Source organism: Lissotriton vulgaris, chromosome 11 (assembly GCF_964263255.1).
Source record: "Lissotriton vulgaris chromosome 11, aLisVul1.2, whole genome shotgun sequence".
Lineage (NCBI taxonomy): Eukaryota > Metazoa > Chordata > Amphibia > Caudata > Salamandridae > Lissotriton > Lissotriton vulgaris.
In genome coordinates this window covers 399,903,680-399,921,734 of record NC_141699.1, presented here as the reverse complement: position 1 = coordinate 399,921,734, position 18,055 = coordinate 399,903,680, and the positions used below count along the sequence as shown (strand labels likewise).

The window sequence follows — 18,055 nt, the reverse complement described above, 5'->3', positions numbered from 1 at the left end:
GACAGACACATCATACTTGGCGGTGACTTTAACATGGTCTTTAATTCTGCACTGGATAGATCGGCGCAACGCTCCCCGCAGGTCGGGGAATTCTCCGCTGCCCGTAGGGCTCAGTTGGAGGAGATAGACCTCCTTGATTTGTGGCGACACATGCACCCCGCGGACAGGGACTACTCGTACTATTCCCACACGCACAAGACATATGCGAGGCAGGACCACCTTTTAGTTACCTCCCCGGTGCGGGCGCTGACCTCGGGGTCGGAGATGGGCGTGATTTCCCTTTCGGACCATGCCCCAGTTGAGGCCACGCTATGCATTCCCCCGGCAGCTCCTCGGCCCAGGACGTGGCGTCTCCAGGACACGCTGTTACATAGGAAGGAGGTAGTGGTTCGCATTGAGAAGGCGATTCGGGACTATCAATCCCATAATGACAACGCTGATACTAGCCGGGCCACGCAATGCGCAGCACTGAAAGCAGTGATTCGAGGGGAATTTTTAGCGATCGCCTCGGCTGACAACAAAGAGCGGCAGGCCAAGAGGGAGGAACTTACGGATCGAGTTAGAGAACTTGAGCAGATACATCGTAGGACCGGTGCTCCCAGGATTTGGAGGCAGCTCAAGGAAGCGAGGAAGCTCCTGGCAGCCCTGGATCTTGACCGAGCGGAGTACGCGGCACTCAGGCTGCGTCACACCTTTTATACTGGAGGCGACCGCTGTGGTAAACTGCTAGCCCACAGGCTCCGGGTGACACGTCAGAACCAACTAGTTAAGGAAATTTCAGATCGGTCAGGGAACGTGGAGTCGGAGGATGCTCGGATAGCGTCTCTCTTTCGGGACTTTTATAAGGACCTCTACACGGGAGAGCCTCCGGATGAGATAGCTATGGCTACTTACTTGGATTCGGTTACATTGCCATCGCTAGACCCTTTACCGGCGGAATATTTAGATAGAGACATACGGATAGAAGAAGGTGGTATCTGCTATCGCCAGACTTAAACATGGCAAAGCACCTGGGCCGGACGGATTCACGGCCCTCTATTATAAAACGTTTTGCACGTCTTTAGCCCCTATACTTACGCACCTGTTCAATTCCTTTGCTGATTCTGGAGCTATCACACCTGATCTTCTCCGGGCCTCTGTTACAGTTATCCCTAAGCCTGGCAAGGATCCGAAGCACTGTGGGTCTTATAGGCAGATCTCTCTTTTAAATATTGATTTGAAGTTGTATACGGGGATTTTTGCTGCGCGATTAGCTCTTCACTTGCCTGGTCTAATTGACCCTGACCAGGCAGGGTTCGTCCCAGGGAGACAGACAGTGGACAATACGAAACGGATTGTCCACCTTTTGGAGAAGTCTTCCCGGATCCCGGGAGAACGAATGATGCTGGCGGTAGACGCGGAGAAAGCATTTGACAGAGTCCACTGGCCTTATCTGGAGCAGGTTCTAGTGAAAGCGGGGATAGGGAGCAAGTTCCGATCCATGATTCTTAACTTATGTCCAACCGTCAGCAACGGTCCGGGTTAACGGGTTTACATCTGCGACCTTTGACATTGAACGCGGCACCAGGCAGGGTTGCCCGCTCTCGCCCTTGCTCTTTGCTCTTTATATGGAGCCGTTTGCTAAGCGGGTGCGTGACAATCCTGCGGTGACTGGAATTCGGATGGGGGGTTTCACGCACACTATCAGCCTCTATGCCGACGATGTCATACTATCCATTGACGGACCCCGGACGGCTCTCCCGGCGTGTATAGAGGAGTTGGACTCCTTCGGCGCGGTCGCGGGGTTTAAAATGAATATGGGGAAGTCAGTGGCTTTAGACATCTCCCTCAAGCCGGCTACCAGGGCCTATTTGCAACACAGGTTCCCCATGCTTTGGTCTTCGGGTGCAGTGCCATACCTGGGGATTCAGATTGCTCCCACTTTGTCAGCCATGGTGTCTGCTAACTATCAAGCCCTAGGTGCAAAGATTAGGGAGGAACTGGGGCGATGGAATCGCGGAACTCTCTCCTGGCTGGGCAGGATAGCTGCTATCAAAATGACGGTCTTGCCCCAAGCACTTTATCTCTTTCGGGCTTTGCCGCTCCAACCGCCGGTCGGGTGGATACAGCAACTACAGGCGGACGTTTCCCGCTTTGTCTGGCAGGGAAAGAAACCTAGAATGCGCAGAGCCCTCTCGCTGCTGGCCCCTGAAGCAGGCGGGTTAGGAATACCCGATTTCCGCAAATACTTCCAGGCTGCGCAGCTACGTTATCTTGTGGAGTGGAGCAGGTGGGAGTCCGATAAACATTGGCTCTTCCAAGACCAGGTGGTGGCAGGGAGACCTTTGCAGGAGATACCTTTCCTGCGACGTCCACATAGACCCAAAAACCTCTACGCCTCCTTTATCACGAGAGTACCTCTGCGGGTGTGGGATGCTACTAACCTCCCACATGGCCTCACTACGTTCCCGTCACCACTCACACCGCTGGTGGACAACCCAGATTTTACTCCGGGCCTGGAGAGAGGGGCGTTCGAGCATTGGAGAATGGCGGGGTGCCGGCCCCTGTGCCATTTATATAGCCCTGAGGGGATTGTCCCCTTCTCTCAGTTCCGTCAGGAGTTCTCTCCCGGAGAGCGACCGATATCGCTATATGCAAGCTCGCCATTGGGCCCTTCAGCCACAAGTAAGGGAGTCGGCTGACCGGCTTTTTCTTCCTTATGAAAAGTGGCTCCTGTCGCGGACATCGGATTCCAAACTGATTACAGATCTTTACAAGCTGCTGCAACCACCTGCGACACACACTTATCATCCCGGGAGGGAACACTGGGAAAGGGAACTGTGGAGGACACTGAGCCCTAAGGAATGGGAACATATATCTTATAGGGCGAGGCACTCGGCATACCACATGGGGCTCACTGATACTCTGACCAAGGTCTCCACCTATTGGTACTACACACCTGAACGAGTCCACGAGTTTGATCACAGCAAGGAGGACACGTGTTGGCGGGGGTGCGGGCACCGGGGTACACTCACGCACATTCTATGGGATTGTCCGTTACTGGAAGGAAGTGTTGGATGATATTGACTTACACTTCAACATTGAACTGCCCCGCTTCCCTGCTTATACTTTGTTGGGGCTTCCGAACGGACTGATGTACCCCCTTAGATCCCGTAGGGGCAGACAGATAGCGATAGCTTTAGGCTCTGCTGTCCAAAACATTTTGATATACTGGCACACCGCTACGATACCCTCCATCACAGGTTGGCTCCATAGGCTGTGGCATGTGTTGGGTATGGAGAGGATATCCCTCGCTGTGGCGAGTGTTGTGGAGCAATTCAGGGAGCTCTGGCAACCGTTTCAATCTTTATTGCTCACCGAATTTAGGGAACTCACCTGCCCCAAGTACCTCCGCCTCCTGCGGCTTACAAGCCCGACGGAGCCCGCCCAGTGAACTGTGGCGGGGCTTCTCCTCCCGGAGGGACCTGGCTTTGGTGTATCTTTTGGTTAGGGACTGTGCACTGGACGAGGGGTGAGGGTGGGGGTAGAGGGGGGTTGGGTGGGGGGAGTTGGGTTGTTGGGGTTTGGGGAAAGGTTGCAGGGGAAATGTCATCTTGTGCTGTGACAGAACATACCGTGTACCACCCTAATGGCATAACCTGTCGTGATGATCTTTGCTGATGATGTCCTGGTGATTCGGAGGGGATTTCTGCCCTATTGTATCGCATTATGAAGTTGTGTGTTTGTCTCAGCATGTTGTGCCGAATAAAAATACTTTAAACCTAAAGTGAAAGACATTGAAATCAAAACCCTGGCACTTGATGATGCCTCCACACTGCAACAGCAGATAACCCAACTACAGAAACAACAGCATCAAATGGAGGTGCTTCTTGATGATTACGAAGGACGCGCTGGGCGCAACAATCTCCGCATCCTGGGTGTTCCGGAGCGCCTTGAGGAGCCGGCTGCCGATCTCTTCGTGGAGAAACTGGTCCTGCAACACCTTCAACCAAAGCACCTCTCCAACTATTTCTCCATAGAAAGGGCCCACAGGGTCCCAGGGGGTAGACCGAAGCCAGGCGCTCCCCCCGCCCTACCTTGGCCCGTGTATTCAACTTCGGCGACCGAGATGTCATCCTCCAGACGGCACGAATGGGACCGCCTTTACGAATTGACAATGCACAGATCACGATCTTCCCGGACTTCACCATGAAAGCGCAAGCTCGTCGGCGCAGTTTCCTGGAAGTGATGAAGGCACTCGGTGCACAATCTATCAAATACTCCATGTTGTTTCCCGCGAAGCTCTGCATTGAATCAGATGGCAAGACCTGGTTTTTTGAGTCTCCTGCTGAAGTGTGGGACTGGCTTGAGGGATGGCGTCAATCAGTAACCACCCAGAACCGGCAAAGGAAATCAGCAGATCGCTCTGACGAAGTGGTGCCACCTAAAAGTCAGGACCTGTTCACAGACAATGCGCAAGAGGAGCAGTGACCCAGGAGTCCAAGACTACTCTAACAATTGAAACACTATTCCTCGAGCCGACTGGCTCCACACCGTTATTGACACTACTTCTACCCGCCATGAGACTTCACGCTAGCCTCTAGAGTGGGACACCACCCTTTCATAGGTCCGACATGGTATCTCTGCTGCTGGGACTCTCCAAGTTCATCAGGACGGCTCCCAGCCACCATATCCTGGCTCCATGGCAGTGACCTCCTCGCTGTTTCGGCCTTCAGTCTGTTCTCCTGGATCGCCACTATGAACCAAACCCTGTATCTCATTGACCCTTTACACTGGAAAACAGTCCACCTCATACTTGCAGCACGCCTTGACTCCTATGTATCCTTTTGCTGGTTTTCTCTACTTGTACGTGTTGCCACTCCTGCTGTCTCCAAGTGACCTGTAAATGATACTGTTCTAGCGGACTACTCTCAGGTGGGGCAAACTTACTCTCCTAGTACCCTTACAGGGGGGAACGACTCTTGGCCCCAGAGGCCATTTATCAAATATGAAGAGGTGATAGACGATATGCTCAAGGAGGAAGTGAACTGATACAGACTCTGATTATCCTTCCCATGTTAATTGTTAAATACTGTCTGGGTACACTGAGTGGCGTTTTAAGACGCTGTCCCTCACCTGGACTGATATACACAGGACCCTGGGCGTGGGGCTGACCTGGGCCTATGTATTAATAATTTCTACTATGTGAATGCTACTGCTGATTTCAGTTGTTTATAATTGCACTAGACGATATCATCCTGCCAATAGCTGTCGAGGGCACCTTCGGCTCTCCACGCACCTCATCAATGTTCGGGAGGGCGACAGGCACTCTGCCTAGTTGGCGAGTGGATGGTTTCAAGTCCGCGGGCAGGGGGGCAGGGATGGGGGTTGGCGGGGGGGAAATGGTAAGGGGGGTGTGTTTGAGAGGGATGGGGGTTGTTGGGAAGTTGATGAAGAAGAAACTGATATGGTTTCTGTTCACACATTGCAGAGGATTCTTGATCATAGGGCGTGTCACACAGCAGGCCGCAACCTCACGCGCTATCTATTGCGACTTCTCAATCACAAGCTCAGCTACACGTCGCCATATGGCCTCACATTACACTCATCGTCCGAAATTTGGATATGCTGGGCCTTACGAATGCTCCACCATAGCCCCGTCCCTAAGAGTCATTTCCTACAAACTACACTCATTGCACCACAAACCATTGATCCGTGCACAATCTCAATTCTTTAGGCCATCATGACACCCCCAATGACAAAGTCCCTCGCCATCATGACATGGAACGTTAACGGCCTTGGCACTAGAATAAAAAGAGGGGTGGTCATGCAATATCTTAAACGCCATTCTCCAGACCTGGTTCTCCTCCAGGAAACGCACCTAATGGGCAACGCGTGCCAAGCATTACACTGGGGAGGCTATAAACTACTCGTACACGCAGGCTTCACTTCTGGTTCTATAGGGACCGGTATCCTGGTTCGGAGGAATGTGGCCCCGACATGTGCAAAAACATGGGCCGACCCTCTGGGTCGCTTCGCTGTACTGCAGGCCACCTGGGTAGGCAAACCACTGAATGTCAATTCAGTCTACATCCCTCAGGCCTTAGCACAGCCGCACTACAGGCCCTACAGCGACTAATGCTCGACCTCCCACATGGACCCTTACTCATCGGGGCCGATTTCAATATGACGATGAATGATGCCCAAGATCGGCACCACCAGCGTACTTCACACAAGTCGAGCTCAGACCTATTTGACTTCACACAAACAATGGGGCTCGAAGACCTATGGCGCCTGACCCACCCGACTATCTCATACTTTACACACTACTCCAACACCCATAACAGCAGCTCTCGCATAGACTACTTATTCTCTCCTACCACTGATCAGGAGTTCTTTCGTCACCCGGAAGTGCTCCCTAGAGGGATCTCCGAACACTCCCCACTCACTGTGAAATTCACACACCACCGTCAGAAGACATGCGGCCCCATAATCATTACGCCCTGGCTCTTAAAAATCCCTGATATTAACGACTGCTTGCTAGAACACACCGAATATTACTTCGCCGAAAATGTGGGCTCCGTGACATCGGCCATAACAATATGAGAGGCATACAAGGCAGTGATCAAGGGTAAGGCGCTAGCCGTCAAAACTGGCTACATCCACAAACAAAATGAACACCTACTACAAGTAGAAACAGACCTGACCAGCCTGGAATCTCTCCACAACACAAGCCCCACGGATGAGACGGCGGCAAGCCTCCGCGCGAAACAACTAGAGTATAAAGCATTGGCCCTCGAAAAGGCGCAAGCCAAGCTCTTGAAAACCCGTCATCGCGTTTACGAATTGGGGGACAGGGCAGGTAAAATGCTAGCGTGGCTTGAAAAACGTGAACAAGGATCTCGTTGGATCCCAGAACTGACCCTACCAGATCAGTCTACTGTCACGGATCCGGGCGATATAGCAGAGGCCCTTGCTACCCACCCAGAAGGGGTTTACACAGCCAGAGCTCATTACAAAGCTGTAAAATCTAAACTACTCCTAGCCGAAATGAGACTTCCCACTCTTTCCGAGCCTGACGTACAGGAGTTGGAGGCGGATCTCACGGCGGAGGAAGTTAGAAATGCCTTGTTTGCCATCCAATCAGGCAAGGCCATGGGCCCCAGTGGTGTCCCAGTTGAGTGCCTGAAGGGCATGGCGGGTGAGATCCTCCCACACCTCAAAGCAATGTTTGAAGAGAGCCGCGATATCGGGTGCCTACCGCTGGACCAGCGGTTGGCGTCAATAGTGGTCATCCGCAAGCCCAATAAACCGGCTAATGACTGCAGCTCCTACCGACCAATCTCTCTTATCAACGCTGAAGTAAAAGTCCTTGCGAAGCTCCTAGCTACTAGACTTATGACAGTCCTCCCCGCCTTGATACACTAGTATCAATCGGGCTTCTTACCAGGCCGCAATACTGCGCTTAACCTCCGTCGAGTCCACAATGTCATGAGCAGAATACCACATCTTCAGGAAGACGCAGCTATCCTCTCCCTTGACGCTACACTTGCCTTCGATTCTATCGAATGGTCGTACCTCTTGGAGGTACTACTCCGCTATGGCTTTGGTCCCAAATTCATTCAATGGATCCGACTACTATACACTGATCTCTGGGGTCAAGTTTACGTCAACGGACACACGTCCAGGCGCTTTCCCTTACACAGAGGTACAAGACAGGGATGCCCTCTGTTGTTTGCCCTCACCCTTGAATCTCTGGCTCATTGGATCAGAACCGACAATTCCATCCGAGGCCTCCGATGGAATGCGGACACGATCGATAAGATCTCGCTGTACGCAGATGACATCCTCGTTTACGTCTCCTCCCCAAGTCCTCCCTCAACAGCCTGCTACATGTTATCACCAAGTTTGGCAAATACTCGGGCTTCTCTATTAATTGGTTCAGGCAAGCAAAGGGGATTGAGGCTATTATGCCCGCACCGGTGACCAAGTACCTAATGTATACATATGTGTGGGTGCAGATGGTCTGGGATACAGTCCCCTAAATCCCAAAATCAGAAAACAAAAAATCCTTTTTGTTTTACACATCAAATTGCACAAGTTGACCCAGCACACCCGAACAATTTGTTAATACAATATAAATGCTTAATATGCATATTTTCACAGAAAGATCCAATTGTTCTCCCAAGAATATCCAAAGTCAGGTTTCTTCTTTAAGCAATCCTTTTATTCACAATTTGTAGATTAAAACCAATAGCCAACGCGTTTCGTCCGAAACCGGACTTCTTCAGGGCTTAATTTAAATATATCTGTATGGCACAGCTTCAGGTTGGTCTTTAAACTTGTGTTTTCAGAAATGATTTTCAATAAAGAAGGAAAGATCATATGTTCAAGATGTGCCAAAGGTCCAATATTTTCAATCAAAGTAAGGAGATGAAGTAAGTGCCGTATGTGTGGTCCCGGCGTCTCGTAGTTCGTGCGGTCGTCTGGTGTGAAATCATTCTGAAAACACAAGTTTAAAGACCAACCTGAAGCTGTGCCATACAGATATATTTAAATTAAGCCCTGAAGAAGTCCGGTTTCGGACGAAACGCGTTGGCTATTGGTTTTAATCTACAAATTGTGAATAAAAGGATTGCTTAAAGAAGAAACCGGACTTTGGATATTCTTGGGAGAACAATTGGATCTTTCTGTGATCATATGCATATTAAGCATTTATATTGTATTAACTAATTGTTCGGGTGTGCAGGGTCAACTTGTGCAATTCTCTATTAATTGGCCTAAATCTGTACTCTATGTTTTACATGGCCCACCCCCACTCCTCCCGCGAGGCTATTAGATTGAAATCGCCCAGGACGGATTTAAATATCTGGGAATTTTTGTCACCCTGGACCCCCAAATATTTCATGACCGTAACCTAAAAGGCCCACTCCAAAGACTCCATAACGACATCTCGCATTGGAGAACACTCCCCCTCTCTCTCCCGGGTAGAGCTGCCCTATTTAAGATGTTAGTAAACACGTGATGCCAGTGGGTCACTGGGAACATCCCTGCAGGAACACCATTGTCTCTTCTAATGATATCAGAAGATTCCACACAGTCTAATACTTAATTTTCAAAATCTTTGTTTATTCTTCATAAATTTCTTTTTGTTCAAAATATCTGTTCATTTCACGTTTTTTATATGAATCATATGTTCATGTTAGAGACTTCATGTATATTTTATCCAATGCATTTCGGGCCGATATAAGGCCCTTCATCAGGGAATAATGCTGTCAAAAAGATAATAAACATACCGCTTGTTTACAAATGTTATCTTAAAAAGATATCATAAGGTCAAAACACAGGGAAGGGTTTAAACATGTATATATCAATAAAATGTTTGTCATGATCATTTTTGTTTGTGCATACGTATTATATACATGGTAAATAATAAATGTAACCGGAGAGAGTTTGTACGAGTGAGCTTACATGCTAAAGATGAAACAAATGAAAAAATATAACGTTAAATCGTTATTGCTGACTATCTTAATTATTTTAGGTGGTATGCTATAGCGTTTAATCTGCTGGTTTTCTAACCTGGTGTGAAGCTTGCAAGGTCCGCGCGTGGCGGGTGTCTTCAATTCGAGAACGCCGCGTTCAACTGCGGTCGCCATTAGCTCTGTGTTTACACTAGTGGTGCCGATCACGTGATCATGGTGATGGAAAACAGATTCACCTCGGGTTAGCTCGAGTTCTTAGTTATTCTCATTATCGTGATTGTTCATATGAATGTGGTGTGTACTAATCAGTGTAAAAACTAAACGGTGAAAAATAAAACGGTGACAAATAAATATGTTGGTTAATAACTAGAAAAAGTTATAATAATAAAGTGTGGAAGGTAGTCTCGAACCCCAGTTAAAGGGAGTTCATGAAATCAGTATCCTGGCTTAGCATGGTGTGCTATCTCTAAGGTGTCCAGCTGATGTGAATTCTAATGGGTATGTATGGTATCTAATATTATCACAGTGATACCAACATTGCATTTTGGGAGCAAAATCATAAGTAACATGCAAATTCTATTCTGTCGTTTAAACCGTTAGGTTTCGGAGTACATAATCTGTAAATCCAATAGTTCTCCCTTGGTAGAAGGTGTTTGGTATTGTCCCTTCCTTCTAGTTTGTTGACATTTTCCAGAATTAGGAATTTTAGTTGAGAGATGTTATGGGGTTCTTCCCAAAAAATATTTAAGATGTTAACACTCCCTCGATTTCTGTATGCCCTACAAAATTGCCCATTTCCCATAGCTGACTCCTATTTCAAATCGCTCGAAGGAGACCTCCGCCTCCTTTTATGGAACGGCAGTTCTCCCCGCATTGCTCTTATCTCACTCACGCAGGGGTGGTACGATCGAGGTATTGCCCTTCCCAATGTCCGCCTCTACTATTGGGCCACTCAGTTGGTCGCCACAAATTCATGGATCTACGGTTCGCCCACGAACCCTGCTTTTCACTTAGAAAGATACCAGACGGGCCGCGGAGGCTACCTCGAGGCTCTATACGGCAAACATTCCCGAACCCGGTATATAGGCCCGATGTCCCACACAGTATCAATCTGGCACCGTGCGAACAAGCGACTCGGATGCACCAACACCCTCACATTGTCCACCCCACTTTGGACTTCACACAAGCTAGGCACCCTATGTCACTATCGAGGCTTCGATAAATGGGACACAATTGGCATATCCACCATAGGTGACATGCTTCGCAAGAACAAATTGCTGACGTTTGAAGAGCTAAAAACACAGATGACCTGGCCCAATCTGAGACTTTCCGATACCTCCAAATTAAACATGCCATACTCCCCAACGTCCCAGACCTCCCTTCTCTCCCACAATCCTCGCCCCTCGAAGACAGACTCCTATCAGAACCCCTTCAGGCCAAAGAGATATCCTGCACCTACCGCAAATTATGTAACATGCCGAACACTTTCCACCTTCTACGTGATAAATAGCAGAACGACATCGGAGTCTTAGATGAGGCTGAGTGGCAATCGGCTTTGATGTCCCCGCGCGAATCAGCTATTAATCATAGATTCAGACTCATACAGCTAAAGATATTGCACAGAACATACATGTCTGGTCCTCTTCTGGCCAGAATTGGCAGGCGCTCATCTGATCTCTGTCTCCGTAACTGTGGTCTAACTGGTACCTTCTACCACATTCTGTGGGAATGTCCAGCGGTCCAAGACCTCTGGAAACGGGCCATTCATAAAATGACTGATGCAATAGGAAAACCTGTTCCTCTGACCCCCAAATGTGCACTCCTTACTGTATGGGACCCCACAGATCTAACTGCAATAGAACAGCAATGGGCGGCTCTGGATTTCCTCTTACTGAAGCGTGAAATAGCTAGGCAATGGGGCTCACCATCTAAACCGCTCCTGATTAGGTGGGTGGCCGCTATGGATGTGTGCATGCTGTCCGAGAAAACAGTCTATAAGATCAGGGGATGTCCTGGAGTTTGGGATAAGAAATGGGGACGATGGAATACTTAGAGGCGAATTGTGTACTTCCCCCTGAGCAGACATGAAAATGGCCGGACCTAATATTCCCCTGTAATTGTGATTGTAGTTCACTGCTGTAATGAGCGTGCTCTGTGACAAGATTGTAACTGTGATTGTTTTGCTAAATACTACCTCTGCTTTTGATCAATAAAATATTTAAAAAAATAAAATTTTAAAAAAGACTGCACGCAATTGGCCAAAGGCGGGTGCATTGCTCCGCCCATGGCCTATTGGGGTCTATTACGCGCTTGGTGCGAGTAATAGACACCAATAGACCATGTGCTTTCAATTATCGTGCCCAGAAACGGCGCGATAATTGAAACCACGACTCGTTGAATTTGGAATTACTCTTGCAAAGTGCCAGCTTAAATCGGCGAATGTCGCCCCACGGATAAGATGCATTTGAGAACTTTAAATAGCAAATTATCGTTTTTTTTCTATAGCACCATATTCGAAGGAAGATCAACTGTTTCTAGTGTAGGATTCAAACAGACAATGAAAATAGCACCGGACCAGAGGTGAAAGATCACGAAACAGAGCTTAACTGCATTATGTGCGGGAAAGCCTATTTTTAAATAGTAACGGAGTTTATCTGCACATTATGGGAAAGGAAACGAGATGGCGTGCATCAACTGGTGAATCTATAGCTTCACACGATTGTACTAGTGAGCACATATTTACAAAGGTATTTCGCATATTTACATTTGTGGCACAGAGAGGTTGCAGATTTGCCCACTTTTTCAGGACACCTGGTTCCAAAGTCTGGAGTTTAGTTGCCAGACATCACCTGTTTCTCAGAACAGCATTTTGTGCTATCAGATTCTTTCAAATAAAAATTCACTCCAGCAATTGAAGGCAAGTGGGATTCACCTGCCTAGAACCACAATCCTAACCCATGAACGGAGGAGCTGAGGTCTGCAGGCTGGCCACAAGGGGGCAGTGCATTGTTTATCACCTCTTTATACCACATATGTAGGGGGCGGGAAGGAGTGACATTGTTGTGCCTTCACATCTAGGGGACTTGGGGTTGGAGTCTGTCTGATCTTTGACCTCCTCCCTTCACACCACTGACTGTGCCGTCCTGTGCACCACTCTCTGTGCCTCTGTGTACCGATAGTCTCAGCCAACTCTACGATGCTCAAGTCACACCAGCTTATTAATAGCATTTAATTTTATGCCCAAGCCATGACTGAGATTGCGCTGCCCTGCCAGGCTACCACTTTACTCTATGTAGTATACTTGCTGTATACCTGTGCTGCCTCGTCCCTATGAATGGATGACCCATGTCAGGTTGGTAAATAAATTCTGCTACTGTTTTAGAATTTAACATAAGATGAGTCTTCCACCACACTTCATGTCCGGAGGGGGGTTTTGGGGGGGGGCGGGGGGGGGGGGCTGGGTTTTAAAACACATACATGAATGGTAGAGTCTACTTTGAATTGCCACGTAACTTTAAACACCTCTTTGCCCATCCAACCTTCCTATTTAATTCGGGATATCATTTTAGACACGGTCTGGATTTTCAAATTGGTGAGTAGGTTTGAGAGTTATGGTTGCCCCAGTGCTTTCAGTGTGGCTATCCTAAAAACACAGGCAGGAAATCAGAGGGCATCTCTTTTGCAGATGAGATAATGTTAAGCTAAGCCCATCCACTTTGCCGAAGCTGGCAGGCATGTTTTTCATCATCTGTGGTCCAGCAGCCTCAGCGGGTGAGCCAGGCACAACCAATGATGTTGCTATTGATGCAAAAGAGTCTCATTTCTTATAATCTAGAGATTACACCAGGGGGCCTATTAACTACAATGTTGTTTTAATTGTGTTCACAGATATTAACTATTTAATTAATTCCTACTTGATTTTGATTGTTATCCAACAGCACCCCTTTCTTTATCTGGCTTAGGATTGCATTTTTTGTCATTAAGGGCAAAAAGGTATGGTTAGTGCTGAGGGCGAAATCTTCACACTAGTGGGGAATTGCACTATTAATTGATTTGGTAAAAAAAAAAAAAACAACGAATGACCTGCACCAAGAATAGGTGTAAAAGATGTTGGTCAGAGGATTTACATTAATATTCACAAAAGATAATAGCAGAGGTGTGTCATGAGAGCCCCAGAAGGTAGTCGTGGTTTTAAAGGTTCAGTGTCAGTCCAGGGTGCAGAAAGAAATGTTTGCACTGTGGAATTACCGTCTTAGAGAATTAGGATATCAGAGGCCTTAAGCGGTATACCTCAAGGTGTCTCTGCAGCGCTTGCCAAAAATGTACTGTGTCTTCATTTATGCCAGAGATTATGGTTGATATTTTAGATGCCAGGGCTGTCCTAGTTGGACATTTTTTAATTATTCATTTTTAGGTCGAGCCTGGGCAGTGCATGCACTGCTCTGCAAGGCATGCTATATTCAGATATGGACTTGTTGCTCTGCCCATATTTTTCATTGGCTATTGTCATTGTCCTTTGGAAACTGTGGCTTTTCATTGGTCAATAGGCTTAGTAGTCCCTCCTTAGGACCGCCTTGTCTCATTTTGTAACCTCCCATGAGGACAACCCCTGTTTCATGTTGTTATTCGGTAGGTTTTAATTACAGCCTCCAAGCACCATTTGCTTAAATGGTTTTCTCTTGCTTGCTGTCGCAGGCAGGACACGCTCTCCCCCAGCTCTTTATTTTTTTCCATAACACAGTATGTCACGCTCATACAGTGACTGCTGTGCCATTGGTTTATTTGAGGCGCAGTGTTTTGTTTTTGTTTTTTTACTGTTTATTAACTTTTCTTTTTAAACCTGTCCCATGCAGCACTTTCAATTCAATGGCGGCCGCACCCCATTACTTAGACAAGCCACATCTAAGGAAATAGGCATGGCCGCCATTAAAGTGAAACCGCGGCATGGGCTGCTTTGCCAAAAAAGTAACATTTGTTTGTCAACTAAACAAACAAATGCTTTTATTTTATTCCGCGCTTTCACTTTAATGGTAGACGCACCCCTTTGTTTAGACAAATTTTGCATAAGGAAACGGGCGTGGCTGACATTAAGGTGAAAGCGCTGCATGGGTGCTTTAGCAAACAGGCATTTGAAATGCAATAGATCTCGCATTTACGAGAGTTTCGTAAATGCGAGACCTATTGCATTGCAAATGCTTGTTTTCATTTGCATTTGAGATGTTGCTGTCTATTTTGGTTTTAGCGGTTTAATTTACTATTAAATAAATGAAACAGGAGTAAAAGTGTTTTGCCCCACTGCAAGAGTCAGCTTCTTTTTTATGCTACCCAAAAGAACAAAGTTCTGACAGCAAGTGCCATCCATTTTCAAAGACCAGCTGACAGCAAGTACCAAAACATAAATAGAACGCTCCCATTATGAATATGAATATATATTATTGGAATGTCAAAGTGATTGCTTTCCAATATGTAGCTCAAGGTTGTTTTGTTCTATTTCCTGAAGTGGTTTAGGCAATGCTTTACTCAGACCTGCCACGGAGTTTCACTGCTGTATTGGAGCTGGTCAGCTCCCTTCAATACATCAGCTAATGTTGAACTCACTAAAAAATTCTGATATAACACGATCTTGCTTGTTACCCCTGTACAGCATCAATACAAGTTCTAAAAACGTCTACTTCAAAAGACAACGGACCCAAAGCACTATACTAAGACTACACATACACACAATTTAAGTGTCTTAGTAAAAATATTCTCATGGGAAAAGATAGTATAATAGGTGTATGTTCAAGAAAATGAAGAGGTATCCCCCGACATGGAATCGGAGCCAACGTCGGGCTGGATTCACTCGCCCGTATGCTCCGGAGATGCCGCTGGGTATGTGCACGGCCCTCCCCCATGGCAGACATTGGACGGCACTTGCTAATTGGGAAGACATGGGGACACAAATGCTAGGAGACCTCTATGAGAATGAAACCCTGTTGTCGTTTCAGGCCCTTCAGCATAAATACGATCTCCCGCGAGGGGATTACTTGCTGCATTCAGCGCTTACTCCGGCAATATAGCACTATTGGGGGATGAGTCTGATGGAACCGCGGGCCTCAACGGTGTGCCAATACGTGATAATGGAGGAGGGAACTGTTAAGGCTACTCCGTGCCTTTACAGACGTATGCTGACGGAGGCACTGGAGCCATTAAGCGCATTGCAGGAGAAGTGGGAAGTGGAACTTGGCAGGGAAATTCCAGAGAAGACGTGGGCCCAATTGGTCAGAAGAGCACAAGGAATGCTAGATTTCAATTGGTACAGTTCTATGTCCTGCACAGGGCATACTTAACACCAGCTAAGCTTAATCAATATTTCGGTGCAGTGCCCGCTTGATGTCCGAGATGTAGTTCAGAGGGAGACTACTTCTGGCATATGTTGTGGGGGTGTACGAGTTTGGGAACGTACTGGAAGGAGGTGCTGGAGCCACTGTGTAATATAACTGATCGTGTAATAGAACTAGACCTAGGCGCTTGTTTGTTGCATTGGTTTCCACATAAGGCTAAAACGAAAGTGACAAGTACATTTATAGATCTGGGCCTCGTATTAGCTAAGAGGGAAATTACTATGCATTGGAAGGCAGAGAGGGGACCGTGTGTGGGGAGATGGCGGGTGGAACTACTCAAGTGGGCGCTGAGCGAAGGCGCGCTTCGGCTACAGCAGGCCCTGTGCACTAATAATGACAGGGCACAGAAGACGGCAAGGGATTGGGAGGCCTTGGTAGCAGTATTGCAGGCTCCAGAGCCAGGTTCAGAGGAGAGTTCGGACCTGGAGGACCGTTAGGAACCAGCTGGCACTTTGACACAAGGGGAATGACCTAGGGTAAGATCAAAGGGATACAAGGTGACCTTCGAGATATATGCGAGTCCTATACTGTATTACTGTGATTCACGATTGCTATTGTATTGGATTCTGATGCACATTAACTGATTAACGACCAAGATCTAGAGGCACATCGGTGGAGGGGGGAGGGATGTGGGTATATTGAGTAGAGACTTGTGGTATATTATATTGTCATTTATCCGCTTGTTATTGTAATGCCTCTCAATGATGTTGGGTGTTTGAAAATCAATAAAAAAATATTTTGTTTTTAAAAAAGGTATCCCCCCAAACAGCATAGTGGAACTGAACTTACAGTTTTAACATGCAGAAGGTGATGAATGATTGGCACAGCGTAGGCTGCAGTTTTCCCGGAACCTGTCCTGGCACGAGCAAGCAGGTCCTTCCCTTCCAGGGCCAGCGGGATGGCCTTCTCCTGGATGAGTGTGGGTTTGGCCCAGCCGAGGTCAGCGATGGCCTGAAGAAGTAAGATGCAATTCATAATTACAAGGACTGGCATCCTATTATTTTATAGAGCTTTAGATAACATTTTAAAAACAATACAGCCCTTGAAGGACCACTCCCTTTCCATTTAGCGGCAACAGGTGCAAGTATATGGTTCAATAGGTAAAGATACATCCATCTTTGTTCTCAAGATCAACCTTTACAATAGCCCTGTTGGCATGTCAGGACGTATGGTCAAATAAAATACAAGCATTGGCAAAACCAATAGGTCTAGCCTATGCAAGAGCTATTGGCTTTGCCAATGTATTCTAGCCATGTTGTACACCAGTGTGGCTGCTGTTGAGCATGGTTAAAAGTTAGTGACATAGAGAAGAGTGGCATGGAGTGGAGTAGCGAAGAGTGGAGTAGAATGTTGTGGAGTGGCAAAGAGTGTCGTGTATTAGAGTGGCATAGTGTGGAGTTAAGTAGAGTGGCATAGAGAAAGGTGGATTTGTGTTGAGTGCACTGGTGTAGAGTGCAGTAGCATTTAGGGCATTGTATTCAGCGGCGTACAATGCAGCGTTGTACATTAGAACGGTGCATAGCAGGGTGGTGCAGGGGCGAAGAGTGCAGTGGCGTAGAGTTAATGCTTACTAGAGTGACATTCCTAAGCAACTTGGGACCATGCGGAAATCAAGTCCTATACATAACAAACTAGTATCTACATAAGCTCAGTGTACTACAAAAATCGCGTAACAGACAATACAACAATATATACATTGAAACAATCAGGTTAAATACAACCAAGAAATAGATAACAAACAATATCAAAGACAAAATAAACATTCAAGTGGTGTGAACCACGTGTGGCTTGACTTTGTAGGTGTTTGTTATTTTCTCAATGCGCGTTTCGGCGTACGGGACGCCTTCTTCAGGGAGAGCCACATAGATATCAATACAAAGAAGGACCAGAAGCTAGACACTGGGTATGGATACTCATAAATAGACGAGTCTGCAAGAGAAGCAAAGTGTACTTGATATGTAGACAACTTGTAGATAGTAAATAAAACACTGATGAAAGGATCTGAAAATATTGCACAAGGTCTAAAAGAGATGGAGAGTGGTACTGTAGTGATACTTGAGCCCAAGTCACCTTACCGACAGTTTCAGGAAGAAGAATCTTTCACGAGCGTCTTTGAAAGTTTGATGTAAATCTCAATTCACTGGCAAAGGATAATTACCAAAGAAATCAAATGATGGTGAAGTCAATAATGCAAAGATCGTTCATTCCTCG

The 18,055-nt window shown here is 47.1% G+C and overlaps 1 protein-coding gene across 1 annotated transcript in view; it reads right to left on the bottom strand.

Moving 5' to 3' along the window:
* The window catches only part of DDX56 (DEAD-box helicase 56), a 138,358-nt gene that overhangs the window by 101,799 nt on the left and 18,504 nt on the right, over positions 1-18,055 (bottom strand). Inside the window, exon 2 of the mRNA XM_086943431.1 lies at positions 16,634-16,795. Within this exon, the coding sequence (XP_086799557.1) occupies positions 16,634-16,795 (162 nt within the window). The remainder of the gene's footprint in view (positions 1-16,633; positions 16,796-18,055) is intronic.